Source organism: Centruroides sculpturatus, unplaced genomic scaffold (assembly GCF_000671375.1).
Source record: "Centruroides sculpturatus isolate CEXI.00-Female unplaced genomic scaffold, Cexi_2.0 scaffold399, whole genome shotgun sequence".
NCBI lineage: Eukaryota > Metazoa > Arthropoda > Arachnida > Scorpiones > Buthidae > Centruroides > Centruroides sculpturatus.
Window position 1 is genome coordinate 74,499 of NW_019384665.1, and position 22,789 is coordinate 97,287.

General features: G+C 38.2%; 2 protein-coding genes across 3 annotated transcripts in view; both read left to right on the top strand.

Moving 5' to 3' along the window:
- Nucleotides 1–15,367, top strand: part of LOC111626629 (histone acetyltransferase KAT6B-like) — an 87,211-nt gene extending 71,844 nt beyond the window's left edge. For both annotated transcript variants that reach the window (XM_023370075.1, XM_023370076.1), the window contains exons 15-18: nt 7,459–7,597; nt 10,006–10,324; nt 11,412–11,758; nt 12,417–15,367. In XM_023370075.1, the coding sequence (XP_023225843.1) occupies nt 7,459–7,597; nt 10,006–10,324; nt 11,412–11,758; nt 12,417–14,735 (3,124 nt within the window). In that variant the 3' untranslated portion in view covers nt 14,736–15,367. The remainder of the gene's footprint in view (nt 1–7,458; nt 7,598–10,005; nt 10,325–11,411; nt 11,759–12,416) is intronic.
- Nucleotides 15,368–17,116: 1,749 nt separating this feature from the next.
- The window catches only part of LOC111626632 (prisilkin-39-like), a 29,057-nt gene continuing 23,384 nt past the window's right edge, over nt 17,117–22,789 (top strand). Inside the window, exon 1 of the mRNA XM_023370078.1 lies at nt 17,117–17,265. The gene's annotated coding sequence lies outside the window, so the exon portion shown is untranslated. The remainder of the gene's footprint in view (nt 17,266–22,789) is intronic.

A 22,789-nucleotide genomic window follows, 5' to 3' on the forward strand; every position in this document is an offset into this window, starting at 1 on the left:
ACGAACTATTTTCAATTTGATCAATTTTCTGGAACGTTTACAATCGTTCTATAACCGAACCAATTCAAATTTAAATTCAAAAATTTTTTAAATCGAAATAGAAAATCTTCTACTTTCAACCCCATATCTCCCGCACCCTTATAGCTATCGAGACGCAACCACTATAGTGCACGAATGGAGACTCAGGGCTACTACCACATACAAACAAACATTCATGTGCGATGTGTAGCTTTGGCTGAAAAGTGAAATATAGGGACACACACGTCCATTTTTATATATATATGTACTAAAATATTTGAATATTTAGCATTATTTTCTCGGTATTTTTATTTCTAAAAAAAATCTTGAGGAATTTAAATAACTATTGTATTTTTATTTGTGTGTTTTTTTGGTAACTTGGAAAATATATTATAAAAGCATATAAATATTGTATTATTATTAATTACATGACATTGTGGATACATTAGATCTAATTATTAGTTATATTAATTGGAAATTTATTTCATTTAACAAATAATTTTCAAGAAAACTATCTTTTAAATAATAAAATGATATAACTATATCTTCAATTATACTAAATCTCAATAGAAAGGCTTATTTAATACTTTACAGTAGATGTTTGACCTATGGGATTAGAATGACGGTGGATTATTTAATTGCCAAATTGCCAAGCATTTTTATATTTTTTCAAAATTTAGTAAGTTACATGCAATTTAATGTTGCAGACTTTGCTGTACATTTTGTAACAGTATATACTGCTATGTGCCAAATTTACTTGCTCACACTCTTTAATTAGTCTGAAGATGATACAGTGCATAAGTGTGTGTTAACATTGATTCAAAAGCTTGCAAAATGTTAATGAATGTGTTATTGTACAAAATTAACATACACAATGATTTGTGTGCATATATTTATTTTCTAAATGTACTGAATACATATGATTCACAACTGCTATGTATGCTCAGAATATGAGAAGTCTATTTTTAGGTAACCGTCTTTGCATTGGCCGTAGAGGAAAAAAGTATTTATTTACAAGATTGATCACACTCAAAGGCAATGCCCAGAAAGAAAAGAAAACTACCCTACAACAACAGAATAAAGCCATAGTAAAAATTAAATGATAAACAATAAATTTAAAATGGATAGAAAGCTTTTAACATAGCAGTTTATACCTAAAAAATATCAAGATGTAATAGATTTTCAACATTTACAATGACCTGAAAATCTGTGAATAAAGGTCTTTTTGGGAGACATTGAGTCAATAAAAAGGTTTATGAAAGAATGATGAATTACAAATGTTAATGGTGGAAGTATGTAAATTAATAAATTTAGGTGGAATGAGAACATTGGAAAGTATATGAATTATGATATAGTCATAATAAAAGTCCTTATCATGTATATTAGGAAGGCCAAGGCAAATATGAGTGATGTCAGGAAAACGAGTGAAAGTAGATTTTCAACTCTATTTAAGAGTGTATGTTTTGGAAATTTGAGTAATGACTTTATTATTAATGACAGAAACAAATACTATATGGGGAAGTAATAACTATAAAACTGACTGAAAATGAGTAAAAAAAATTTACATTGTGTGGTTAGTTTGGAAGAGATGGATTGATAATTTATCCACAGTATCCCCCTGCACACAGTCAATCCCATAATAATTTTGTCTATGTGGTGTTTAAAGGTAAGTTTATTGTTAGAGATGACACCAAGATAACAATGTTGGTGATCATCTCTGACATCAACAACAGCCACGCTGTGATTATTTGTTCTGAATATCTGATTGGAATTGGATCTGATTAGAGCAAAATTTATTGATACAGTCCTATTTATGTTAATGCTTAAATTAAGATTTTGGAGATTATATATGAGGGTATCTAGATTACTTAGTAAAGTAAGAGGATTACTATTTATGATCATGATGTCATATGCTTTAAACTGTTGTTAAAGAGGTAGGCAAGCTTAATCAGAATGTGATTGAAATGGGCTAAAAAAAAAAAAAAAGATATTACTTAGGATAGATTCTTGTTGGATATCCAAAAGTGGAGAAAAGTTCTGAAAGAAATCATCTTTAATTCTGACTAATGTTACATATTAGGTACATAACAGAAAATAGTTGAGTCAGGAAATTATGGTAATAAGTCAATGGTAATTGTTAAATATAGTCAACAGTTTGTGATAGAATGGAATCAAATGCTTTAGTCCAGTGTTTTTCAACCTTTTTGAATATGCGACCCCTTTACAAGTTAAAAAATTCAGGCGACCCCCTAGGGCCATATTAAAACTATATCAGTGATTTAAAAAATTATGTATTTAATTTTCTTTCTGTTGAGAGAAATTACTGTTGACTAAAATGAGAATTTAAGGAGAATCGACAATAACTTAAGACACGTATAGTATGTTACTTCCTTCTTATAATAACAATGGGTTCGGAGTGCTGTTGACCTTTTTTTTTTTAGGATGAAGGTTTTTGCATTTCAACTTTTCTACTTATTACTTCTTTTTACAAGTCAGCTCAACACTTTTTCGGCAATCATTTTCTGGGGTGGGCCGTACCCACCCAGGCCCCTCCCAGGCGACACCCATCATTCGGACCTAAATGTCAATCAAAAAACCAACTGTACTGTATAATAAACAGGTACAGCCTTCTCGCTGAAATTGTAGTTTTTTTAATGTAGTGTAGGACCTACAAACACTTGTCTTTTTCTTTTACCCGCGACCCACAGGTTGAAAAACACTGCTTTAGTCAAATCTCAAAATGTATTTCCATGAGGGGTTAACAAAGACTGATATTTTTTAAGACTAAGAAAGATAGTATTGCAGTTATGATGGTATTCATAGATAGGGCATCTGGAAAAAATCTGCACAAAATATCTTAAGCTTTAACTAACAGCTAGTAATTTTTATTTATATTGCAAGTGCTATAATTTGAAAGTGTGTGGAATGCTGTAGAACAATTTAGAATCTTTTTCTGCTGCTTTCAAAATGGCAAGGAAAGATTTTATACCTTAGAGTGTGTATCTTTTACATATTAAATAAGACATTAGAAAAAAGGATATATACTGGAAATCCTTGTTAGTTCAGAATTTTAGGGACAAAATAATTGCAACTTTCAAATTATCAATTTTTGAATTAACTGTGAGATTTACATATTTTCTGTACAGCATGCCAAATGCCACATAATTGATGTAATTTATTAAGCAAACAGAATATGGCTACATATACAGAATGCTATGTTTGTTAGTTTGTTTATATTATGTTAATTAATTATTAACTGTGAGTAAACAGCATGTGTCTGATAAGAACCTCACAGGTTTCTGGATAAGTTTTATAAAAAGTAAAGTAGAATTTCTCAAAATGTAAGCCCAAATTATTTTTTAAAGTGGCCCAAAAAGTAGTAAGTTGCCCAACTCTAGTAGTGTAGAGCCCTATAAATATCTCAATCTGCTACTTGTAGCCTAATCTTGGAATCCAGCCATATTTTATAAGAGGAAAAAAGGGTAGTTCATGGGTAAGGTGACATCCAAAAATGTGTAACAGTAAAAGCAAAGCCACATTGAACAGTTTAGAATTGTTCTTAGTCTACTGTTCTCTTATGGTATGGCACTTCAATCTAAGTCAGTGTTTCTCAACGGGGGCGATATCGCCCCCATGTGGGCATTTTTCCATGTTGAAGGGCGATTAGTAACAATTTATATTTTGGGGGCAAAAAACAATTTTCTGGGCGATATAGTAAAACATTACATTAAGAATAATTAGATATTTTATTCATTATATCGTACAATAATTAAACAAATAACATTATACTAGTCACTAGTCTATTCAATGCAGTATGAATTTGGCGTTAGTGTTGGCCCTCAGCATCAAAATTTTGTAGTGAAGGGGGCGATATTATGTAACGGTTTTACTGAAGGGAGCAATACTACATTGAAGGGGGCGATGATTCGTTAGAGGTTGAGAAACACTGATCTAAATGAAATGAGTTAACATATGCATATCACAGTTCAGACAGAATTTTCACTTAAGATTTTGAAGTAGTCATATTTCAAACTAACTGAATTTCTTAGCATGTAGATCTCTATATCCATGGCTGAGACAATAGTACAGTTACAAACTAATGGGGTTTCGAACTATCCATGTTCAAATTAACAAGAATATATAGTAGTTTAGATCTTACAATTGTAGTAGCCATGATGTTGACAATAATTGACTAATCATTCTCTCAAACAAAATCTGTTGCAGTAAGGCTTGCACATTTTAAGCCAGTATATGATGTGCACTATCTTATATAAAGGCTGTGGCATTCAGATAACTTCTCTGTTGCTATAAAACTATCATTCTAGCAATGCATCTCTATCTAGTGATATTAACAGAATAAGTTATTTGCCTAGCTGCAGATTTTTCTTCAAAACAAAAATAATAATAAAATATGCTAAAAAACTGCACCACACTGTTACTTTTGGTAAGTTTAATGGAATTTCTTGGTGACTGTGTGGATTTTGTCAGACCAAAAAAAGCAGTTGTGAATGTTCACATTACCATGAAAATGAAAATGAGCCTTATCACTCCACACAGTTTGTCAGGGTCATGTGTCATCAACAATTATTTGAGCTATAAAAATCTGGAAAATGTTTTATACTTATCATTAACACTAAAAATCAGTATTTGGCTCTGAGATAAAATGAGATTTTTGGGCTGCAATTGAAAAATTTAGACTTGTAAATTTCCACTGTCATCCATTTATCTGTCTTTTCTTAATCTTCAGAACGGAGTTAGTTAGATTAAATCCGAGACTAGATATTACCCGAGGAAACTTTATTGGTAGGAGGCCCCAATTAACTTTATACTAACCTCCAATGCAAACCGAATTTCACGTTATGTCGATTCAAAACTTTTCCGAAAGCAATTAATAGATGACTCTATTGTTAAAGGAAAAGTATGACATACGGGGGAGAGCCAGTACTAATTTGAGGTGGAGAGCATATATGTTAAATTAAATGAATTAAAAATATTATTAAAAATTGAAGCCCGGCATTATGATGATGCCACAATAAATAATAGCTTGTTTTGCATAACTTTTCACACTGTCATGAGGACATGTCTAATTGTATGTGCACTATTGCTATCATAAAATTTTTCATTTCATATTTCACTTCTGCAGTAGCAACATCTTTTGTTTTTATTTATTTTATCAATAGTTGTCCAATTGGTTTACAACCCTGTCTTGAAAGTCACAATCTTCTAAAAACTCAACATCATTCATTTTGATATGATTTCCAATCATCAGAAATTCTCTTTGGAAATTCTTTTGTTCCAAAATTCTTTAAGTGCCAAACTGTCATAGCTATTTCATTGATAGAAGAGGATTTTTGTGTTTTACTCCAGTGGTTTTCAATCTTTTCACACTTGCGGACTGGCAAAAATAAAGGAATTATGTTGCAGACTGGCGAACTATTAAGACTGAAATAAAAATCTAAACCTAAATAATATTTTTATTAACTAATTGAATAGAAATACAAATTTACATGACATTATTAGTACCCTGTCTACTGTTGCTTCTTTGTTAGCAAATCAGTTATTCATGGTTGCAGGTTTGTTTCTGAGATGAAGTACAGCATTTATATCCATTCAATTTCTCTGCTAGGTTTTTATTATTGACATTGCAGAAAAAGTCTTCTCGCATAAATAAGAAGTAGAAAAAACAATTCATTTGATAGCTTTATCACTCAATGTTGGATATTTTTTTTAAGCGATGTCCAAAATTGAGGCAATGACATTGTTTTATGTTTCAAAACTGGAGTGACATCAGTAGATAATTCTATCAGCTTTTTCTTAATCATGAAAATCAAGTGCACATGACTGGACATCTTTCAGGAAAGGATTATTAATCCAAAAGATGGATGAAAATTACTAATCATTCTTAATCTTCAATCATTATATCCAAATTATAGCCCCATCATTTATGATAGTTGTGGGTGTGTATATATATATATATATATAATTTTTGTCATTTAAATGCATAAAATATTGAAAAGGGTGTCCAAAAAAAACTACATTGAATATAACTACTGCTACTTTGTAATTTATTTAATTTCTTATGGACCAGCAGAAAATTTTTGCAGACTGGCACCAGTCCACGGACCACTGGTTGAAAAACACTGTTTTACTCTTTCTATATTGTAGACGTTTAGAAGACCTTTTTCCACAAGAAATGTGGAAAAAGGTCTTCTAAATGTCCAGATCCTCAACTATGGCCAGGTGATGGAGAGATTCAGCATATCCAGAACAGACCATGTATAAAAAATTTCCAAGGAGTTGTTCTGTTGGATTCCCTCTTGGATCCCCAGATCAGTAGGCTAACCTTAACAGCTTTGATTACGCAGCCAGTTTTTTTTTTTAAGACTGCATCACCTGTATCCTTCTGGCCTACTAGTGAGCCTGACAATGTTTTGCTTCAATAATCAGATTGAAAATGTTTTTGGCAATTCTCTATTTGTTGCTACTGACTCAATAGAAGAGTTTAACAAGTAATGCACAGTCAGGCAAAGTGAGTGCCACAACTGTTCACTTGTTAAGAATTGTGAAAAACATTTTCTGACTCCTTTTATATCTAAAATTTGTTAGAAAATGTACACTATGTGCACATTAAAGAGACAGTAGTGCCAAATTTCATTCTAACAGAAGAATTTTGAAATAAAATGTTTTTCCAAAATTAAATGTTTTAATGGTAGTATAAAATGCTTCTTGTTTGGATAAGTGTGTTAAATTTTCAATTGGCTATTAATATGCTTCGAAACTAAACTTATCATAATTGATTCCAATATGCATTTGGAATGCATATTGGAATCAATAAAATTGAAATGATGAAACAGTCCCATTAAAGTCATTTGTGGTTGTTATGATAAGTTTAGTTTAGAGGCATATTAATAGCCAATTGAAAATTTAATAAATGTTTTAATGTAGTGTTGTGTTCTATTTGATTTTGTTGACACTTGGAAAAGGCTTTAATTGGCCATAGTATCTTTAATAAAGTAAAACCACATACTCAAGATAGTATCAGTGTGTACAGCAAATTTCATTGAGAGTTACCTAATACTTCTTTCTACAGAGAGCTCTGAACATATCTCTAATTATGATCATCCAGTTTATGAGAAAGTATAATCAATAAAAAGATAGATTTTGAAGTTTTTGTTAAATTAAGCGTAAAACTTTTGAAATATAGTGAAAAAGAAAAATACAATTAATTGTTATACATTACAAGGAAATAATTTATATTAAAAGTGAATTTTTATTTGTTCTGTTCTTTAGTTCTGTTAAGTTTCAGAGAAAAATTTATTTTATGAAATACATTACATATTAATTTGACTGCTTTTCATTTAATTGTTTTTCTATGGTTTATTCTAAAAAAAATTTTAGTATTTTGTGCACGATTTAGTGATATACAAATTGATGTTTTAGGTTAACGCTTTGTATAAAGAAAAAAATGATTGAAGAACACATGATGAAAGTTGCAGCTAATAAAGACAAGAGACTCGATTTGGATCCCGAATGTTTACGATGGACACCTCTAGTATCTAATCCTTCGTTTTCGGACGAGGTAATTGTTTCGTAATTAATGTCGCGTGTATTAATTTTAATAAAATCTTATCAAATTATATTTTATAACTTTTTATGTAAATTAATTTTACAAACATTAGGATAAGAATTACTGTGTGTGTGTTTGTTTGTTTGTTTGTACAACTTTTCAAATAATTAAGCGATGAGAGAGGAGGATGATTTTTTCGATATAAGTGCAGATCTTCCACGTCCTTACTATTTTCTCTATACTTTTTAAAAACTTTTACCATTAATATATAATTGTTATAATATCTTAGTGGATCATTCTTATAACTTTAACACCCTGCCACCATTGCTTTAGTACTATAAAAATTGGCAAGGACGTTCTTATATCACCTCTCTTAATCATATTTGTGTTTTTGTGTGTTGATTTGAAGAATTTTTGTATCCTTATTTTTAATCTGAATTCTGTAAATCGCTGGTTGTTGTTTAATTGCAATATTTCTTCTTTTATACAGTCAACTTAAATAAAAAACAATATTGCTTTAACATTTATTTTTTAGATGTTTCCTTGTAATTTTTAATAGCTCCCAATCTTTTATAGAAATTTCTCACTTTCCAGATTCGTTTACTGTGATCTCTCTTCTTTTTTAATAAAACTATATCTTGTTTATAAAATCGTACTGCCGTTTTTTATTATCAGCATAGAGGTATGAAGGAGTACATGTCAAGAGTTGATATTTGGCACAGGTGCCCAAATCATTTGCGTATAAAAAATCCAGACTCGTAGGTAGTCAGGGAACTGAGAACCGAGTCAAAATAAAATCCAAAATGGTAACCCTCTTCTACAAACAGGCAAAACAGCCACCTCACCGCACCAGAAGTCAGGTGGGGGAGAGTACCATCCACAGTCGTTGTAAGAAGTGAACTCTGACCTTAGGACTGAACACGTAGTTTCTTCTATGTTAAATAAAATTTGTAAGCTAATTTTGTAAATTTGGTAGTGCTTCAAATATGACATTAAAACAGGGTGTCGTTACAAGTAGGTTTTTTTAACATTATCTAGTATAGTAAAATCGTGAGGCCAATAAAAATTTGACGTTATATTAGAGTTTTCGTTACATTCGATGACGTTATAATAGGGTCAAACTGTATATTGTTTGCGCAAAATAAAAAAAAAATAATTTTGGACAATACAATAGCCACGATTATTTTTTCAAAAACGGGAAATTTTCGTTACTTATCGACAAAAATTCAACCCGGGCCGACACGCAACGGAGAGAAATTTCGAAATTGGATAGGTTAATTTCATCGAAAATGCATTGTGGACGACCTTGTGGTTATGGCCAGCAAAGTTTGAACGATCACGTTCAAAAGCAGAGATACCAAAGAAGATTGAAGAATGGGAACGAGACCTGCCTTAAGCTTCAAAGTGATTCTGCTTAGTAGCGAGTCTCCGAGACAGTCTTGTCCCAAATACGGTTTTGCCGTTTTACTTGTTTCCTTATAATATTGTCTTCAAAAAAAAAAAACAAGCATTCTGTTGTTCTGATTATATATAAGAATATTTCTTTAATCCCAAACTGTTTATCTGTTAAACTATCTATCAATAGTTGATACTCCAACTTTATTTTATTATACAGTATTTTACTTTTTAAAACAATGCCCTCAATGTCACTACTTTGTATTTAAACGGATTATATAATTTTTAAAGAGAAGTTGAAGAGAATGTTTCTTTATGCTTCAGTTATTCTTCTATACATATAGCAATTTACAAATATATTTTTCTTCTTCCTAACTATAACTTTAGGTTCATGTTATTCTGGCACAAGTTCCTAAAATATAGTAATAACTTCACGTGCAGGTATTTCTTACACTTAGAGGTTACGAAACGAAATTTTTTCTAATAATGGATATTTTCCTGGGTGCGCGAGAAATCCGTTTTTCGTAATATAACGGTTGATTTTCGGCTGCCCGAACGATCCGTTAAAACAAGATTTTACTGTATATCATCTTCCATATAGTCATGTTCATAACTATTAATAAATAACTTTGTGCGGCATCCTTTTATCTATCCACTGTTTAACTATTTCATCAGTAACGTTTTTTTTTTTCAAACGAGTTTTTATTACAAAAAAATATATTATAGTATACAATACACCATAAATTGAATATTCTGGTATTGGAATGGAATGAAATTTAATAATTCATTATTATTTTCATTTCATTATAATTACTTAATATGATTAAATACGTGTAAAAAAAGTCATTTTTTTCTGTCTAGAAAAGTTGTAATATAAGTATTGATATCTTTTTAAATTCTGTATTAATAAGAGTGTTTTTATAACATTTTCATGTTATTGAACATAACATACTCTTATTAATAAAACATTATTAATTTTTTTTTTGCATTATTTTAAGAAACTTTTTCTGTTTTTTTACTTTTAGGAAGAAGATGCTCAAAACAAAAATCAAAATTCATTTCCCAAAGAAAATGCGAAGGCAGAAGCGAATTCAGAAAAAGCCAGCATACAAAACAGTTTGCCAAAGAAAGTTGCGGAGAAAAAACTTAAGAGGAAGCAGAAGTGTTCCGCGAGTGACGACGAAAATATATCTGAGACGTCCGAATCGAAACACAAGAAAGCAAAAATCAATTCAGTATTATCGAACGAAAACAAGTTATCTTTGGGAAAAGACGATAAAGAAAAATTTGAAAGAAAAAACAAATCGAGAAAATTTCTTGTAAATACAAATAATTGTTGTAAAGGTTTGTATTGCTATTGTTTAATCAAATTTTATATATTATTAAATGTTAAAAGGAATCCTTTATCAAAGTTTATGCAATTAGCGACATAATAAGGTTGGAGAGTTGACCCGAAGACACACATTGACGTCCTTTGGAATGTCATTAGAGAAGAGTTTATTACATTCTTATTGAGAAATCTTTATTTTCAACTCTAAGAATTAATTATTTATTATTTTCAACCTCAATAAATGTTTCATTCTGTTTAAATCGTATCCTAAGTTTTCATATGAAGTACTACACAGTAGTACGTCTAACTTGGAATTAAATTCCGCAAAAGTTCGCCTCGGCGTTCGAATTGCGAAATAATAATCTAAACATAATTCTTACAAAAAAAGGATATAAATTTTTTAAAAAGGGTGTGGAGACAACGAAGTTAAAATGGAACTTATCGGCTATTAAAAGTTTACAATTTTGTAAAAGTATAAGCAGGGCCAGCTTAATGGGTACCTTAAGCGAAAAATGAGACAGGTAGTTGAAATGTTCAAAAGCAGAAGAATAAACAAATAATAATCCAGATACAACAGCCAAATACCATAAATGTATTTTAAAGTTTATAAATAGTTCTTACAAGAGTGCCAACGTTAAGTTAGAAGCGGGCCACGAAAATCTCGGCCCTTTTCGAACAAATGGAGAATTTTCTTTATTAATAAATGTTTCGAAGATTTTTTTTTTGTTAGTAAAAATAACACTAATTTATAGAAGTAGTGTCGTTTCGGTTTTCCTTACATATTTTGAAGCGATTCAGAAAATTGTTGACAAAGTTCGTATGTCGTCTGCAATTTTCCCACCGCACAAGTACCCCACTATAAAAAGAAATAGTATTGTATATACGTATATAAACCGGTGATCGTCCCCTCTAGATCGTTCCACGCATCCACTTTTTCTCCCGCCGCCGTTTAAACGTCAAATTTATAACAGAAATGAAATTTTTTGCTTTGTAAAACAGAAACGATCGGACTGTATAAGTCAAAAGAAACGTTTAAAATTATTTAGTGGGAATTTGAAAAAAAAAAAGTGTAAATTAAAATAAGGATTTTGTGTTAATTAGATTTGGAGACGGAGGACAGAAGAACTCTGAGTGCAATAAACAGCAAGCAGAGGAAGACGGGCAGGAGCCAGAAGAGAATGGCGTCGTACGCCGAGGCCACCACCGAGTCCGAAAGTAATTCCGCTCCCCCCGTTCTGCTACCCGCGGTGGGTGCGGACAATTCGGCAGCCTCGCGAGACAACGACTCTTCTCCGCCGGTGCTTCAGGCTCTGGTCTCCGTCAACGAAGGCAGGAAGCAGAACTCCACCTTCATCAGTTCGCTGAGGAAGAGAAGAGGATGGCCCAAAGGGGTCAAGAGGGGTTCTCCCGTCAAGAAGGCCTTCTTCAGAAGAGGCAGACCGCGAAAGGTGATCCTTTCCATTCATTTCAAACTTCTACACGCTAATTAATGCTTTTCAAATAATGCAAATGTTCGTTTTTTCATAAAACACGTTTCGTCCAAAACTTCCAACGACGTTAACCCACGCTCTTTTAATCTCGTTCGTAATTTTTCCGCTCGGATTCGTTTCCGATTGTCATTTTATTAACCGCCTGGGTGTAAGGGATAGTCAGCCTACGCAATAACCCGGTCGTCCGAAAGCGGGAGTCAATATTTAGTACCGGGTTCTAACACGTAGGACCTCCGGTCCTTTAGTATCGAGTGGAAAAGAGCCTAAAGTTGGAAAAAACGTCCTCGAATTGGAAAAAACGCGGGACCGAGTATAAGGCCAACGTTTATTCTTCCGTCCGTCGACGATTCCGTTTAATTTATACGTTTATTTCGAAGATGTAGTGGGACCCCGATTATCCGGGGTAAGGCGGACGAAAATCGATGCCGTTTCGTGTTAAAAATTGCCGCGACTTTTAAGCCGTTATTTGGGTGCGCGATCTTCATTTTAAACGATTTTAGGAATTGCGGTAGGAGGAAAATACGTTTGGGATAACGCGTGGCGCGGGTAAGCGGCGGGAAACACGTGTCGACATTTTCGTTTTGTCTTGCGGATAATTGATTTGTACGTTTTGCAGATTCGACAGAAGTTTCGAAGGCGGATGACCAAAGAAGAGGAAGGAGACGACGACAAAGAAGCGTCCGACTTTCCGGAACCCACGGAAAACAAAGAAAGCGCGGAGAACGTACGGGAGGAGGAAAGTCCGGAGGCCGCCCAAGTCTCACCGTCGCAGGAAGACGGAGAAGAAGAATCTCGAGAAGTACCGGCGGAAAACGAGAACGAGAACCGGAACCAGAAGGCGAAGGAGGAGGAGGAAAATCCCCAGTTACAAACGGATCGGGCGACGGAACCCGCTTTTCCGGAGGAGTCTCTTCGGGAGGAAGAGAAGACCGCGCAGTCTCCCCTTCTTCCCCCCACGGACACGGCGCAGAACCCGGCGCCGGAAGAGGAGGAAATCTCCCACCCGGCCGAAGACGCCGAACCCGGAGAGGAGTGGGGCCGGGACGCCTTCTGCCCGGGAAGCGAGGCGGCGGCCGAAGGCACCGAAGGGGAAGGGAAGACAGCGGAGTCGGTGGACGACTGTTCGGAGTACGCGCAGACGGTTCAGCTGCCGCCCACGCCCGTCACTCCGCAGACGCCGCCCTCCAATCTCTACAAGGGCCAGGCGGGCCCCGCCTCCGCCTACGGCCCGCCCGAAGACCACTCGGACGGCGTCTGCAGCCAGGAGGCCCGCCTGGCCGTGGCCTCCATTGTGCCCGGGGGATCCCCCGAGGTGGACGTCACCCCCGGCTACCGAGAGACGCCGGTGTCCCGGGCCAATCTGGAGCCGGCGGACCAACCCTCGCCGGCCGCCGACTTCGCCCCCGACGGGGACCTTCGGCAGCCCGACCTGCCGGAGATGGGTGCCCACCCTCGCTCGGCTCCAGTCCCCGCCGCCAAGCACCCTCCCGCCTCGCAGGAGATGGCCGCCATGGGCGTCTACACCCCGGATTCGTCCACCAACAGCGTCATCTCCAACGCCGGGTACAATTCGGTGGAGATCGACGTGGCCCAGTTGGGCCTGGAGTCGCCCGCCTCCATCGGCAGCAACGAGATGGCTCAGAATTCCGTGGACACGCCCCAGCCCGCCCCCACTCCCCAGCCCTACCCCGACTGCGTCCAGCAGATCCAGGCCGGCTTCTGCCCAGCTTCCGCCGTGGGGGGCCGCGCCTCTCGCGGCCTTCCCCCCGACCCCGCCGCCGCCGCCCGGGCACACTCGCAAGCGCACACTCAGGTCAACCCGCCGTTCTCCACTCGCTCCAACAGTCCGGTGCGCAGGTCTCACTGCGTCTCCGCCCCCCTCCCCTCCCACCTCAACCACGCCTCCGCCTCGCCCTCTCTGCCGGGCGCCGTGCGCACCTCCGTGGTCAACGTCAACCCCGCCCCCGTCAACGCCGTCTTCGTCGGACCCGTCTCCGGCGGAAGCTACGCCGGACCGGTCAACGTAGCCGTCTCCTGCGCCAACCCCGCCGCCGCCGCCGCCGGCTCCTACGTGGTGGGCGTGCCGGTGGCCGCCGTCATCCCCCACCGGTCGTCGGCCGCCCCCTCACCCGCCGCCGGCCATCACCGCCAGTCGCGGGCCGCCCAGGGGACCTCGGCGCGCCCCCCGGCGGCCACCCTGGCCTCCGGGGCCATGCAGAGACTGACGCACGTGGGCATCGGGCTGCCCTCGGGCGCCGGCGGCTCGGCTTGCACCGCCGCCTCCTCGGTGCCCGCCGCATTCCACCTGCAGCCCCCCTGCTACGCCTACGCCCCGGCCCCGGCCGCCACCTCCCACTCGCAGAACAGCACCAGCTGTAGCCTGGCCAAGCTGCAGCAGCTGACCAACGGCATCATGGACATCGTGCCCAACGCCGCCTGCGCCACCATGACCCCCCCGCCCAACTACACGCCGCCCTCGCCTCAGATCGAGGCCACGCCCCCGCCCCAGATGCAGCGCTCGGCCGCCCCGATGCCGGCCGGACTGCGGCCGCAGGTGTCGTCGCCGGCCGGCTCGCGGGCCTACGCCAAGTACAACTACGGCTACCACGGGCAGATGGGGCGGGGGGCCAACGTGGCCGTGGGCCCCAACCTGGTGACGGGCTACCAGACGCTGAACGGAGTGGGCTACCAGATGCAGCAGGCGGCCTCCCCGGCGGCGGTGCTGAACACGGCGGGTTACATCGCCAACGCCGGCTTCGTCAACCAGGCGCAGCTGCCGGCCGTGCAGATGGGCATGGTCAACGTGCACCCGCAGAGCCAGTACCAGGAGGCCCTTCAGACGGCGGGCTCCCAGAACGCCATGTATACGACCTACAGCTACCACATAGGCGGGGGCCTGCCCTCGCAGACCCTGAACCCCGTCATGAGGCGGTAACGTTTCTACTCGGGCGCTTTTTTACTCGGAGACGAAAGACGTTTTAATAGTGAGATCACGGAGCGCGGCTTCCGTGATTTTTTAATCCACCGTCTTATGTAAATACCGATGTATTGTGAATATGAGTGACGCTCGTCTTTTCCATTATTCCACATGGTGTAATTACCGATGTATATACAGTACATACAGCATATAAATATATATAAATATATAAATATGAATATAATTTAGGGTGTACGGGGTGGGGGATGCGCCCGCCCATCCACACACCTCCCTCACTATGTATATAATTTTTTTTAAGGGAAGTGGCGTTGTTCCGGGCGTTACGTCGCATTCTCCATCTAATTTTGTATTACCAGAGAACGGAGAGGTCGCCGCTTCTTTTTCCCGTTCGTCACGTTTCAGTTATTTGTGATATTTACGGAATTGTTATGCACAAATTGTATAATCCTCATTCGGAGCTCGCGCGGAGGACCCGGTTGGTCCTGCCCGACCTTTTCGTGCACCGGCCGGCCGCCGGTTACGGCCCGGAGTACTAACTACTGAACTTGGTGTTGTGTACCGTAGGTCGATCCTAACGAAAGTTATTTGTTCCAATCGATTATTATTAAATAAAAAAATTACACACCGAACCGCTCTCTCGCCCTTTTTTAACAGACGGGTTTTGTCGTAATATAGACGTATTTTACCGTATAATGGCAAACCGGCGACGTTAGACCATGTCAAAATATAACGCCCGTCGAAGCTCCGGCTTTGTTTTCTCCCGCGGATATAGAAGTTTCCGTCCATATAATTCGGTAAATCTAACTGGAGTTTTTTTACGGACGGTAACCAGAGGCAAGATGGCGGAAACAATACGGCAGCCACGATGGACGTCAATAAAGGTTCGAGCGCGATTGGTGGCGCAGTTTTATAATCTAACGTTAAACTTACCTTTGGCTTATACTAAAATTATAAGGTAAAAACCGTTAAATATTTTATCGCTACTGCCTTTTACGCGGTAAGAGTCGTATAAAAGTAGCAAATTTCCTACGATTACCACTCGTTACGTAATTATTGTATGGGAGAATTCCTTAGACGTTATTTATTATTCCGCAGCTACGCGTGCGCTAAGTTCTAAAATAATAGGCGCTAACGATACGCGGCCGGGTGCTGGGTTTATTCTCGATTCCATCTACTGCCACCGAGGTCGCTTCTCGACGCTATTCGTCGATTAAAATTCGATTTCCGCTTTAACGAGTTTGAAAGAAAAAATTTCCCCCAAATCGAAAAATAAATGTCAAGGAAGACATAAATTTTGAACCGAAAGATAAATAACGCCGTTTATAAATTCGTAGCCTAAAATATGGATAGTTTGACATTTGATTTCCATCAAGAAAAGAATTTAACGCGACGATGAAAAATGGGGAAGAGCGGAAATTGTCGAGTTAAAAAATCATTGCTTATACGTTAATTGGCGAAATAAATTTTACTCTTGCTACAGTAAAACTGACGGTTCTAAATGAGCTTTTCCATTATCTATACTAATATTATAAAGAGGTAATGTTTGTAAGTTTGTATGCAGCGGGTAATCTCCGAAACTACTCATCCGATTTCAAAAATTCTTTCACCAATATTTACAATGGAACTTCAGGGTAGACATAGGCTGTATATTATTCCGTTAAACATTCATATAAATTAAAAGATATCATCTATGGTTAAGGCTTTTATGTCCAATAGGTGGCGCTACGAGTACGACGCCCTAAGTTTGCTTTTCTGTGAAAATGAACTAAAGCGGATCATCATCTATTTATATAAATAAAAATGTAATGTTCGTTCGTTCCTACCGATTCCTTTGAAATTTTCACACAACGCTGCATTCGAATACGCACGTGTTTTTATATAATATACGTGTCGAAATTCCCCCCCCCCACTGAAGGGAGATGGTTAGGATTAAGGCTCACCGTAAAGAACTCTGCTTCTATTTATACTATTTTAGATGCGGTTTTTTGCGTTTTAATAGGGTACGTCAACAGAATATACACTAACAAGTAAGAAGAAATTTTTTGAAAAATTCCCCCTCACGGGGGAAGTGTTATAAAGTTTTAATAGGGTATGTCAAGAGAACATCAAATAAGAAGGGATTTTTTGAAAAATACTCCCCCCCTCACGGGGGAAGTGTTATACATTTTTAATAGATATATTTTGAGCCACAACAACGCGTGGCGGGGTCTGCTAGTTTAATTAATAAAACTCCAACGGATGCCTCGATATAATGCCTTCGACGCAAATCGGGGATTTAAAAAGTATTATTCGTTCTACGAGACGTTTTTATGCAAATTGTCGACAAAAAATAAATTTAGTCGATTAAAACATTTAATTGCGGAACGAAGAGGGAACGAACAGGTGTCGCTGCGGAAGCGGAACTTGGAAGATCGTCTGGCTTTGTGTTCGAGTGTTTCTCATTGTGCGAAAAATTACGTAAACCGACCAAGCATTTGAAGTGGAATGGGACCGAACCGACATTCCTCCGGAGTACGAGCGGCAACCGGTGAGAAAATTCATTTAATCTCGTTTTTTTTTTTTAGTTCAGACGTATCTTCGGTCTCCCTCCAACGACACTCGGCGGTAATGGAGATGCCAAACGATTAGAATTAGTGTTTTGCGGTCGGAATATAATTAGATTTGCATTCCGGATGTGACCGTAACGGAGTCCTACGACGTGTTCGTGGGAGAAAAAAACGTGTGACTATGGCGAAATTGGCCTACGGTCTGTCCGGATGCTCCGTTTAACAGAGACCGGCGCGTTGGTCGGACGTTCTAACGATATTTTTCGGCAAAGAATAAAAGCCGACGCGTCACCTTTTGCCAGACCTTCGCCTCAAAATATGGAAACCGAGGGCGTCTGTTCCGGTCGCGTTGCCAGCCGCGCTATAGACGCGGCGGCCTATGCCTATAATAAATGCATTAACTTCTACCGACCGAAAGTGTTCTTCTCCCGAACCAGTACTATTGCCAATTTTCCACGCGGGGTGCCTAGCCGCGCGCTGGCGTGGGTGAGAACCCCGCACCCCCCTAAAACTATAACGTCGCGTACCCCTCCCGTCCCGAGGTCCTAGAATATTCTAGGACCTCGCAGACAGCCGGCGTAGCCGCGTGGGCTGAATAGTTAACGTATAACGAGTTATACAACGTTGACGGTAAGATAAACAAATGATAAACGTGATATTTTACTCTTCGGATTCGGCGAAAAGGCTAACGTTGCGTATGAAAAAAATCGCAAGTAATTTAAAAATTTAACTTATTTTCATTTTTAACTAATAGAAATTACGAATAAAGCGTAGGTAATTTGTAACCCAGCGGAATACACCACGAATCGAGTCCCGTTTGCCGTAGCGGCATAATATACAACTAATGTTGGCTTGTTATCGAAAGCGTTCGGTGTATGTTGTCTCGGGTCTCGTTAACCAAAAACAATTGATGGCGGACTGTTTTACTTCTGTTTGGCTAAGTAAAAAATTATGACAATTTGAACGACACAGTGGGGACTTGTATAGTGAAAGTCGACAGAAATCGTTAAAAGGTGGTCGAAACTTCTCTGCTTTTGCGCTTACGCGTGTGGAGTGAAAGTAAATTGAAACCAAATGTCTTTTATCTAAAGTTATTCTTTGGCACTTATAGGCTTTTATTTGCTGTTAACGCGATTTATTACCCACGGGTAAATCGATAATCTCCGATTACGTTTGTGATATTTCGAGTAATAATAATTTAAGTTATTTAAAAATGATCCGTTCCGTAAGTGCGGTAAACGTTTATTTCAATAGACAACGTATCGTCTTTGTAATTTTGGGTGAAAATGTTTCTTTATGAACTGTTCTAGAAGCCAGCTGCTCGTTCCAAGTTTATCGTAAATACCACGTATTTTGTTTTTCGGTATTGACTATGTTGAATGAAAAATAATAAGTGTTCGACGAGCATCTCTTTCGAGAAAAACCTTATTTCAAACAGAGGCAATACTGTTTCGCGCAATTGGAAAACCAAATTTCTCGAAAAACGTAAAAATTGTCCCGGCCATCTTTCCTCCGATCTACGCTTAAAAACCTCATTTTTTCTGTCTGATTTTAAGAAAAGGTCTTATTTCCCGCTAGCCTATTGCCATAGGCTAGCGGGAAATAAGACGGATTCCTAATTTATAAGGAAATCTGGCTACAGACACGTATCGGTTTTCAAACTACGTTGTCGCTATACATACAAGAAAGATATCGGCCGAACACGACACGTTTAGCCGACAGAAAAGAGGATAAGGGAAAGTTGTGGGGAAGGAGGAGGAGAGAGACGATAGTAGAGAAAGGTAGGATCCCTCCGAATGGCGTACTGTACAGTACATATGGCTACAGTACCCTCTACGCGTTCACTCTTCAGACTGCGAGGCCGTAGTCCCCCGAAGTCTCTAAAAGAAAACCCGAGTGTAGCGAACATCAATAATTGAGTGCCGCCACGAATAGCGAAGCGTAGAAGTTAGTGCTTCGATTATACGGACATCCGAAAAGCTGGAACGACTCGGAAGATCCATCGATAGAAAATGAAACATATTCCCAAAGAGTTGTCATTTACGGCTCGACCAGCTTGCGTTCCGCGGGTAAAGTGATAAAAGAAGTACCGTAACTCGTATAACACCATCACCGGCAGCCAAAATATCGGACTGCTTTTAAAAAGAGAAGAAGTAAACAAAAAAAAAGTTTGATAAGGACGTTTCGGGATTGTTATCGCAACCGGACATTAGTTTTTCTATATAAATCCGTATAGAAAATCTGGTAGCGATAACTGTAAAGATTCGCCAGAGACTAATAGCAAAATATGTTAAAATGTTTGTCAAAAATTGATGTATTTGGCCCTACTGCGCGACAGTCAAATTTTTCTTAGCGTGGTCCAAATTGTTATTTTTTACCTTTCGGATGTTTTTGGATTTAAATTATCTCCGTCGCGTTTAACATGTTTTTCCAATGTTCTTTTTAAGTTTGATATTCCAACTGAAGAAAGTTTTTGGTTAAATATGTTACGCAGTTATCCGCTTCTTTTGTATGATTTTATCAAATTATTTTGTAGTATTATTAATCTTTATTAGCATAAATGGTGGGCGATTACAAATGTTAAAATATACATTCGGTATATTTTAAGATGTGAAATTTGTATAATTTCCTTTCATATTCTTAAATTTAGTTGGCTATCTTATAGTTACGTCTTCGTTCACAATTTTAATTAAAATTATACAAATTGTATAATTCCTTCTTTCCGAGTTTACTCGTATTTAAGTTTTGTCTAAAGTCTCGAGTTAAGCTTTGCTGGATTATACGAAATATTCCAAATGATTCTCGTATTTGTGTAAATTTCTCTGTCTTTCGGTATACCTGTTATTGTAAAATCACTGGAGTCGCGCCAAGAAGTTTCGCCATTCGCTGGAAATGAATATCTAACTTATTTAGTCATAGTTAAATTAACCCTTTTACATTTATTCCCAATGGTTTGTTTATATATATACGGTATTTTGTATTATATACAGTAGACCCCCCTATAACGCTTAGATACGTTCCACGTTAATCGAATTTTACGTTGTTGGAATGATTAAATACATGAGCCAATCGCAGCCGGATAGGTGGGAAGTTTACGGACTAAGGCTGTTTGAAAGGTTTTCTTCTATAAAATTAACCGATTCTAGACTCCACTCAACATTCCAAAACACGTATAATTTTTTGGGAATAATCTGTATAAACTATGCTATAAACAAAAAATTATAGGATTACTTACCGAGTGTGCACCGTTCGACTACGCCGTTGCNTGTTAGTTTGTATGCAGCAGGTAATCTCCGAAACTATTCATCCGATTTCAAAAATTCTTTCACCAATATTTGGAATGGAACTTCAGGGTGGACATAGGCGATATATTATTCCGTTAAACATGGGAGATGGACAGTTCTTTACGGTAAGCCTTACGGGGAAGGCTTACCGTAAAGAACTATGCTTTTATTTATACTATTTTAGATGCGGTTTTTTGCGTTTTTGATTGCGTTTTAAGAGGGTACGTAAACAGAATGTACACTAAGAAAAAATTTTTCGAAAAATTTTCCCCCACGGAGGAAGTGTTATACATTTATAATAGATACATTTTGAGTCACAAGAAGGCGTGGCGGGGTCTGCTAGTCTTAAATAAAATGAAAACTGTAGTTAAATAATGCATCGCCTCCTTAGTAGCGCAAACTATGGCGTTATGGCGCGTCACAAACGGTCGATAATCGGTAGCTTATTTATGGCGGGACTGCGAAAATTCTTTACTGGTCGGAACCCGTAATATCTGCAATAATCGCGCTTACGCCGTCTTAATTTTTAACCGCGTAACGCCGGGTCGCGCAAATTGGGCCAGGATACAAACGAGTACGAAGTCGGCGAGTACGACGTTTTTCTCCATAAATCCGATTATTAAAGACAAAAGAACTGCCGAATTATCGAGCTATAAGCTCGATGTTTCTATTAAAGCGGTCGAGGTAGACAAATTAAGAATAGTAGAGAGCGAAAGAAGTACAGTACTACAATCTCGAAAACGAACTAGAAATCTTCCGGGCTACGGGCGAAAAAACACACAATATTTGTCTTCTCTTAAATGCGTTAAACACGATTCCACTCGCATCGATCGAATCGGAAGGGGCTTCATCGGTAGTGGGACTTTTCATTACTAAAATATGAATCGGAGTAGCGACCGTCTTTGGTTTTTAAAATCTTACTCGTATTATAAAATTTACAATAATATTTTGTATTACGTTTTATTTAAAGAACGAAAATTACCTTTTAAGTCAAAAGTTTGATCTAAGTTTATTTCTTTTAAATTTTCAACTCGATTCAAAGCATTTGTTGTTGTTTGGTTGTTGTTGTTGTTGTTATTGTTGTTATTGTTGTATGCAGTTTCCAGCAAAGTTTAATAAATTTTTTCTATTTGTGAAAATTTCTACGGAATTCGAAGGTAATTTTCAATATACAGTCAACCCCCTATAAAACTGTTGGAATTCGTATAAAACGAAATTATCAACAGTGTTATAGGGGGGTCGACTGTATTGTACAGTACAGTACCTTTCAACGAAAACGTCTTCCATGTTCTAACATTCGTTCGGAACTCGTAATTTTTTTTAAATTTTGAATCTTTGTATTTTACGTTCTTTGTGAAATACTGGCTTGGCTCGAATTTCAACGCCTAAATTTAAACCACATTTTAGGGTGTATTTGAAATTTGCAGCAATTAACAAATTTTTTGACAGATACATAATGAGCTTTCTACAAGTGCTGGTAAAATCACTTTTTTACAGTCTGTAGCGTGGCCGGTTGCCTGACAGGACAGCTTACCTTTTCCTCATTTATATTTGGTGTAATCTTGATTGTCTCATCCAGTCTATTATTTCTACAATTGCTAAGTCTCTAACTACCCGTTCTCGTCTATACTAATATTATAAAGAGGTAATGTTTGTATGTATGTTAGTTTGTATGCAGCAGGTAATCTCCGAAACTATTCATCCGATTTCAAAAATTCTTTCACCAATATTTGGAATGGAAGTTCAGGGTGGACATAGGCGATATATTATTCCGTTAAACATGGGAGATGGACAGTTCTTTACGGTAAGCCTTACGGGGAAGGCTTACCGTAAAGAACTATGCTTTTATTTATACTATTTTAGATGCGGTTTTTTGCGTTTTTGATTGCGTTTTAAGAGGGTACGTAAACAGAATGTACACTAAGAAAAAATTTTTCGAAAAATTTTCCCCCACGGAGGAAGTGTTATACATTTATAATAGATACATTTTGAGTCACAAGAAGGCGTGGCGGGGTCTGCTAGTCTTAAATAAAATGAAAACTGTAGTTAAATAATGCATCGCCTCCTTAGTAGCGCAAACTATGGCGTTATGGCGCGTCACAAACGGTCGATAATCGGTAGCTTATTTATGGCGGGACTGCGAAAATTCTTTACTGGTCGGAACCCGTAATATCTGCAATAATCGCGCTTACGCCGTCTTAATTTTTAACCGCGTAACGCC